At 40.0% G+C, this 8,740-nt stretch overlaps 1 protein-coding gene across 1 annotated transcript; it reads right to left on the reverse strand.

Moving 5' to 3' along the window:
• Nucleotides 1–1,638: 1,638 nt before the first annotated feature.
• Nucleotides 1,639–7,257, reverse strand: WFDC5 (WAP four-disulfide core domain 5). The gene is made up of 4 exons (XM_078391829.1): nt 7,170–7,257; nt 6,486–6,635; nt 3,278–3,409; nt 1,639–1,767 (listed from the first exon to the last, which is right to left on the reverse strand). The coding sequence occupies exons 1-3, from the start codon at nt 7,255–7,257 to the stop codon at nt 3,279–3,281; spliced, it is 369 nt and encodes a 122-aa protein (XP_078247955.1). The 3' UTR covers nt 1,639–1,767; nt 3,278.
• Between the last annotated feature and the right edge of the window lie 1,483 nt (nt 7,258–8,740).

Below are 8,740 nucleotides of genomic sequence, written 5' to 3' on the forward strand. Positions count from 1 at the left end.
AGTGTCAAGGCAGTGGTTTATCTTCCTTCTGGGAATATGCAAATGTTGTTCTGTTTGGTGGTTGGTCATCAAGACTTAATAGGGAACTCTTTTGAAGTCTGATTTTGCAAAAGACTGCCGCAATCACCTCTCTCTGACATTTCATGTGCTTTCAGCTTTTATTACCCACCACTGGTAATGTCTGTTTCTCACCTTATTGCCATGCTGACCTTTGGATGAGTAGTCAGTCAGATATATGTCTCGGGCAATTTTAAAGCAATTAATTACTACTCTGAGAAGAAGTGTGTTTCCGTGATTGACCCAGGAGCAGCCTTAACTGCATGTTGCACAACATGATCTAATTTGGTGGTGATGTACAGGCCAGGCAACTAAGACTATGCAATTGGAGTTTTGTGCCAAAAAAGAAGAGGACTGGCTTGTACAGTGGGGTCACTGCTAAAATTATGAGCCCCTATCTTGAAGCTACAAAATTACTTACATTGTACAAACTCTAATATTCTGATTAGAAAGAATGCAAAGAACAAAGGAGGAAGCCATGGAACAGAAGAAGGAAGCCTTTAATTACCAAAAATTTCCTTCCATCATTGCCCTTCCACCTATGTAAACCACACACTGGAATTTTGGCTATTAGGTTGGAATTGATCCCAATAGGAATAGAGTAGAGCAGGCTGAAATCTGTGTGCCCTTATCTGAGTGTCAGAAATTTCTTAAATGTGAATAACAACAGGTTTCTTTCTTGGGACCACAATCATTGAATGGTGAATTTCCCCTCCAATCTGGGCAAAGGCACCATCTACCCCAAATCACAGCCTGGGTCAGGAGCCAGTCTTCATATCTAGTATCTTAATACTCCATACCCATTAGAAGTCCAAATGTACATTTTATACACTGTTCTACGATCTCTTGGAAAGCTCTTTAAACAACTTGATATAGACTGAATGTACTAAGGAAGTTAACAATACAATAAGTACTGTACATTTGGGGAAATTTCTGGGGTTTTGTTTTTATATTGTAAAATATTAGAATAAGAAGTTCCACCATAATAGATTTTATGGACCATATATAGATTTTATGCAATGATTGTGCAATTATCTTTTCTCCTTCCCTACCATCCTCTTAGTTATGGGAAGCAGAGGAAGAAAAATAAGCTAGATCCTGCATCCACAGGAAAATTAATATTCATGATCAGAATTGTGGGGAAATCTCAGATGTTGCTAACTCCATATCTGTTCAAACAGACGTGTCACGAAGAGATTGGAAAGAAGTTGTCAAAGGAGGGCTATTGAAGGTAGGAAACCGCACATGGATTAACTTCTTAAATGTTAAATCATAAATAAATTGCATTCAAATCATAAGCGCACACTCTTGCAATGACCAAATTACATCACATGGAACAGTCTTTCTGGAGATGCTGCCTTCTGCATAAGAGTAACAAGAGCAAGACATTTTTATAATGCATTGATTTTATAATAGTTATGATATGCATGTACAAAATTGCTTGTCTGTGCTTCTGGTCAAGATATGGCTCACACAAGAAGATTCTCTAGGAGATAGTGTATTTTTACCACAAAGTATTTTAGGAGGAGGAGCTAATTCTTCATGAGTTCCAGGGCCTCAGAGATGACAGAAGTCACCCAAAGACACCGTATCGGCATTCAGCTGGATAGAAAGTGATCTTCTCCAACAGAGGGTGAATTATAGACCCAGGCACTCTTTCCCAGGTGTTTTGCAGATTTCTTTGCCTGGGTGTTCCAATGCGATGTTGTGCTATCAATAAAAAGAGAGGAAGACAATGCCTTTAATTGCAGAAAAATAGAATAACACTGAACAAACCAAAAAGTATCTACTCATTCTCAATCTTGACTTCCTGAAAAGGGAACTAAGAACATATTCCTTATAGTGCTTACCGTATGTCTCTGAATATCTTAGCACTTTGTTTTTATTCATTGCACCTGCGGGGAGCATTCTGAACTCCTGCAATGAATGACTGAGACGTCACTGGATATTGCAGATGTGTCTTTTGACCAGAGGAGAAGGAGGTCCATAGATGCAAATGGAGGTTTGTCACCAGACGCTTCATTTTGCCATTAATAGAAATCTCCCTTTGCCATCACTGCTCTGGTGATGGTAGAAGGTGAAAAGACATGCTTTGAAGCCAGAGGGTAAAAAGACCTAGGTCCTTCTAGATCCAAATGCTATTGATCCCCAGCATGCTTCCCAAAAGGTGGAAAAGCTATACCAACTCTCACAATGATGTAGTGCCCTCCCTCCCACCCAACATACATGCTGAAACCAATGTGAGAATATATATTTTTAATGGACAACCAAATACGAGAACAGGGGAAATTCTCTGCCCTAGTGCAAGAGTAGGTGATGTCTTTTATTGAACCACTAAAAGAATAAAACAAATAGCAAGCTTTCATGGATGAAAGCCACTTCCTCAGACCCTTCATGGATGGTGTAGAAAAACTGTCCAGAAACTGATGCTACATATCAGGGAATGATCATCAGTACTTCTTGTGAGTCTGGGCCTCTGTTGTATCTGTAGTGAGGTTTGGAATTTATGCCCTAGACAACACATACCCTGGCAAGACTTAGGAAGACAACATGCCTCTGCCACAGCAAACAATCTCTCCCCCATCCACTCACCCACACATTTATTTAAATGTAATGTATTTAAAATACTTTTATCCTGGTTTTGTGAGGGTGATCACAGAACAAAGGCAGGCTAATTGCCTTAGAACAAAGGAATCAACAGTGCGGATGTCCGAACCAGCAGAGCCTACAGGCAACGCCCTGAGAGCTCTTTTATTTGCTTAGCATGATTACATAGTATGTTGTTAGAATTCCTATAGGATACTAGTTACCTAATCGTAACCAGGATTGGCTGAAATAACCCTTTGATCTTATGCTCTACCTCTAAACAAAATGGCAGAATAAGGAGTTACCCCGCCTGCTGGCAGCCGCCACTTCCTGCCAGCAGTGCATGCACGTCACTGGAACAGAATGCAGCTACAACCTTTAAGCAGAAGTTTTCCACAGTTTTGTCCTTTAAAAGAACCCACATTCATGACATTGCTCAGTTAATGCCACTTCAAAATCTCCAACAAGACCATTTACAGAGCCTCCAAGAATAAGTCAGGGTGATATCTTTGAACTGGCTTAAGAATTGTCTTTCTTTGGTTCCCAGATTTCCCTGCTTGCTTTATGCATTGCATATCTCAGCAACACAAGATGTTGGTGAGCAAGAAATGTGCTTAGTAGAGGATGGTGATACCTTATATGCAGGTCCTGGCACAATTGTAGTAGCAGCACCTTTGTTTTTTTGGACAGTCATAGTCATAACGACAGCGATCTATTCCTGGGGCAGTGCATTTAATAGGATTCTGAGGGCAACTCCATGGTATCACTAGGGCAGAAAAAACAGAATCGTGGTTAATCAGTGTCCAGACATTGATTCATTCACAGCAGTATTTCTTGTGGTTTTGTATGTCCAGATTCTACATCTGCTCAAAATGCCGTATTGAAATGTTGAGCCAGTAAGACATGTTTGCCTCACATTCTCAGAGTTGTGAAAATGTGCTTAATTTTCTCATTCTTCTCAGAATCCCACTGGCATTTTCGTAACATCTAGGTTCCATACTGGATCATGAGACTTTTTTTGTTTCATTTTTTTCTAGCACAGAAATGGATATGTGTATTCTGATAATTCACTTTTCCTGAAGCACTCATTTTTCTTAGTGGATGCTGTTTGTTTATACACCTTCCCATTGTCTAAAGTCTCTGCATGTCTTGTTAAAGTGCTATGTTCCTGTAGATCAAAAAAGCAAAATGACAACAAAACAAAAGCTGAATGTTCGATTTCTATTTTTTACGAAGGGATCCTTCACAGTTTCCAGCTGATGATGGGGGACAAAAGGTATGCACAATCTTCTGTTACTCTCTTCCATACTATGAGCTGGATAATTTTGTGAGGCAACAACAACCAACCTCCCCTCCTCAAGATATTGTGAATACTCATCCCTGTATTCTGCTGGCATGCATTTCATACTTCTGCATCTATTTAAAACAGAGGTGAGGAACATCTGAGAGTCCAGCCTCCATTTTTGTCCCTCTTTAGGGGTTATTCCTTGAATCTTGAAAAAAACAGAAGGTACAAACTGTATCTGCCCCAGAAGCCTCTCAGGAATTAAAAGTAGAGAACTAGGCCACTAAGGGGCATGATGTGCCATCCGGGTATAATTTTGTGGATGTGATTTTTGGAGGTTTTAGGCACGGGCAGTGACTGGCTAAGGGAGCTTGAGAAAGCCCCACTGTGGATACTGGGAAAGCTGTGTCTGACCCTTGGATTCAAGGAAGAACAATAACAGAAGGTATATATCTGAAGGGCATATCATGTCTTTTAGAGACTTCCCTAGTTGAGTTTGCCACTCCTGACTGAAATATTCCATCTCCTAAAGAATACAGATAGTGTCTCTCTGATACCAGCTATAAAGATGCCAATCCTGTCTTATTCTGATTCCTCCTTCTGTGGGGTAAGTTAATGACACCCATCATTTGCCTCCCTTTTGTGCTCACTAGCAATCACTCCCAAGGTCATATTCTGAGAAGAGAGTGGTGAAATAGATAGGAGAAATTACAGCTAAGCCTTATTATTTTGGAAAGCTTTCTTTCATTTGACATGTGAGAGAATGGCTTGTAACTAGCACGGAAATCATTCGAATTCATACATTGTGAAGAATTTTGTGGCACTGTAAAGATCTATCTATACAGTGGCAAAATATATATGCAGCTAGTCTCCTGAAGGTATAAAAGAAGACATTGGAGAGATCCTGAAAAGGTAGAGCATTGATTTAATCACATATCACTATAGCCACAGTCTTATTAGGGTTCACCTGGTGTTTGGTCATCCAGTTGTGCAAACAAAATGACACTCCAACACCTTGTCAAGTAGCGGCAGCATGTTATGCATACCTTAGCAAACACCTGTAGGATTCCAGGTAAATGATCACACAGTTACTATGTTAATTCACTGGAAAAGACCATGATGCTAGGAAAAGCTGAAGGCAGCAGGACAAGAAGAAGAACACAAAATGGATTGATACAATAAAGGAAGCCATGGCCTTGCGTGTGCAAAATCTGAGCAGGGCTGCTCACTACAGGACCTTGTGGTAGTGATCATTGATTCATAAGGTTGCTGTAAATCAGATCCAGCTTGACAGCATAAAGCAACAACCATTCTAATTCACCACTCATATAGTCACTCTATTTAATAACTACTATACAGAATAAATGTAACTACAGTATTGCCTAGAATATCTTCACAAAAAGATTAGCTCAACAAACATCTCCCTGAAGACATGTTGAGATAAAAACAATCTTGCGTGCTTCCTAACACTGGGTATCAGTAGGAGGGGGCTTTTAAAGACCTAAAGGGGTTCTCCTCTCCCACTAACTTATTGGTAAAGTTCTTTTTCCCACCACTGCCTTGACCCTCTCTTCCTCCTGTTTCTTTGCTTCAATTCCTTTGTTTCTTAGTCTCTCCTTTCCTGACCTCCAAGCATGCAGAAAGCATAGAGGGGTCTCTCTTTCATGTGTGGAAAGTATTCCCCCCCCTCTTTTTCTGGTGACTGTAATTGTAGAAAGCAACTGTAAGTAAAAAATACCTATAACTCTTTTTTTGCAGTTAAAATGCATCCAGAATTATTTTTAGCATATAAAGTGCTAGTCACTTTGTAAAGGGATGGGCTACTGAGACTTGAACTATTCTCTCATGCATTCTTTGTGCAGTTCTTGTTTGTACTTGATGCTCTGCTAACTATAAAAGAAGTTAACCAAATTGTTCAATAAAAAGGAGGTTAGACTGTATTTCCTAAAGACAGACATTACACCAGCATATCACACTAACACCATTGCTGGATTTCAGAAGCTAGGCAGGTCAGGTATGGTTAGTATATGGACAGAGAGACCATTTGGACATTGCAAAAATCTCCAAGTAAGACAGGAAAGAATCCTGCCTAAAGCTTGGAGAGCTGATGTCAGGCAGCCTTGGCAAGACAGGGTTAGCTGGACCAAGGGTCTGGTGCAGTATAATGCGCTCTCCCATATTCCTTTGAGTTCACCCTACAGCCTGACAGTGATCATGGAAAAGACCCCCATGTCCCTTTCTCTCCTTACTGCTGAACTTTTCTTCTCTATAAGATGCATGTGAGCAGACCTGTCCTCCTAAACTCTAGAAAAGGAGAACATCAACCCCATTTTTAATGGATACATTTTCTTAATTGCTTTTATATATTGACTATAATATCCTTTCAAAAGATAGAGATCATATGATACTCCAGCAAATAAGATGTTGACCACCTGGTGCTGGAAAAAAAGGACCCTCTCTCATAGGATTCCATGTCCCTGAACCATATATTTGAATGAATAATTAAATGGAGATAATTGAAGTATAAGGAAAGGACTTAATTGTGGATAATAATCACCTGGAGGCAGTGGTGGGATTCTGCAGCGCCTGCTACATCGGTAGTTGCAGCACCTTAGATTCTGCGGGCAGTCGTCGTCACTCCTGCAACGATGAATGATTCCTGGGATAGAACATGGAAATGGAGTTCCCTGGCAAATCTTAGATAATTCTGAAACGGAGGGAGAAGCAGTATTTATCAATATCTGTGCATAGATTTACACGCAATTTACAATTCCGCAGCAATCCAAGCTAAGCTTTTGTTTGCAGAAGGAAAAAGGAAGAGTGTAAAATCAAAAAACCCATATAGAATCTGGATGTTCCAACTTGTTTCAGCAGCTATTTAGTTTGAAATCAATAGACATCAGCTCTTGCCCAGACTGAAATATTTGACTTTCTTTGCCTGATGAGGGTTTCTGGAAAACCTGAAAGTTCACTATCTATTAACTTTGTAGTGATCTAATACATTTATTACATACTACCAAGAACTATGGATAGAATACACAGCCATTTTTTTCCATACAGGTCTTGTAAGATGCCTTAATTATCATCAGGAAATCTTGCATCCATTCAGTTAAGCTGCCTTGCCATCATTTTTCCTAAATTGACCAGATGGAAGTAGGCAATGATATCCAGCTTTGCCTATTTAAAATGACCTTTCTTAACCAGTATGCTAGAAACCTTTTACAATCCTTCCATGTCTTACCTAATGGAATCTTGGAAGAACTGGTGGAGGGTAATTCCATCCAAAGGGCTAAAAGCCCCACAAGGAGAATCGCATGCAATATTTTCATGGTGCCCTCAAGAATCGAGTATAAGCATTCAGAATGGTCCCAGGCTTATATTTAAACAGACACGTGCTTATTATTACACCTTTCTGCATCTTCCTCACGATTAATACCAACTATATTGCTGTTTTCAGATACTTCAAATAATTGCATTGTGCCATCTTTATGGACTGCATGTGTTGTTGTTCCAGGAAAGGACAAAGCAGCAAGGACTAGAAACCTGTGGGGGATGATGACGCCCGTAAAGCTCCCAGAGAAACATCCTTACTTCAAAGGACTCTTGATAACCGCACCCTAATTGCAGCTTCCTTCAGCTTCTGAAGAAAAGGCACTCATTCCTGGGAATGGTTCCAGGGCTGGGTTTGTCTTGTCAAAGATGCTGGCCTTTCTATACAGTACTCTAACTAGTAATTGAAGATCATTAAGGTTGTTGTTACGTTTCCTGTAAAAAGGGAATGAAACAACTATGGGGTGGGGTAAGGCATGATTTAGTGGCACAGCACTGAGTGTGTTTTGTAGAAGAACATAATTCAGTTACCATCTCTAATGTTAACAAATTCAGGAACAGGCTAGATGTTAGCGATAAGGGGAGTATTTTTTTAAAAGGTATATTCCACCTTTCCTCATTTCAAGGCAGCTGTCAGTCATAATAATATGCTAAAGTAGCAAAGATGGCTCTCCAGAGTGGCTGGCTAACCAAAGTCTTGTTCTGAGAATCCTTCAGAGTGAGGTGTGTAGGAGGTGTTTTTTTAAAACAACTTTGCATGCTGTCTGTAGTTTCAGTAACTGAGAGGGATTTTTCTGGGTTGAGGTGATTATCTACCTATCTAGCACTAACCAATGTTCCCTCCAGCTTTTGAATTCAAAAGAGACCCCCACTTCTCTGATGACTGTTCTCTCCTTCTCTTTGTTGGATGGTGTCAGTTGTTTGTTGCCGTTGATCTGTTCAGTTGGCTGTTAGTATGTTTGCAGTAAACAAAGCAGTATATACAAGTCTGTAAGTTCAAGCAACTATCGGTAATGTTTTTCATTCTTTCTCTCACAAATGTCTCAGAGTGGGTTATTGAGTCTTTAAGCATGATTTAATAAGAAAGAGGTGGACTGGGGAACTTGAAGCTGTTCTTCTCTGAGGATCTCTGTACTACTGCATAGCAAAAGGTGAATTTTGCCAGAAATTCCAAGCTCTGCAACAAGATGTTCATTTCCACCATCAATGCAGCAGGAATAAATGAATTAAACAATGGCATGAGGAAGCAGTGATGAGTCCTTCAGTCTCAGCAAGTACATTTTGCATGACTCTGATCCAGAGATGGGAAAAGCTACTCCCAGAATCCCTTTGCACTATGTTGGCTGAAGGATTCTGAGACTTATAGTCCAAATGTATAACTTTTCCTGTCTCTGTCATGGCCATGATATGCTATTTTATTTCTTGTCAGAAACTTTGAATCCTTGCTGTATACTACAGTGGAACTGGATGGGCTTACAGATT

The sequence above is a fragment of the Pogona vitticeps genome, chromosome 4, assembly GCF_051106095.1.
Source record: "Pogona vitticeps strain Pit_001003342236 chromosome 4, PviZW2.1, whole genome shotgun sequence".
NCBI classification, from domain to species: Eukaryota; Metazoa; Chordata; class Lepidosauria; order Squamata; family Agamidae; genus Pogona; species Pogona vitticeps.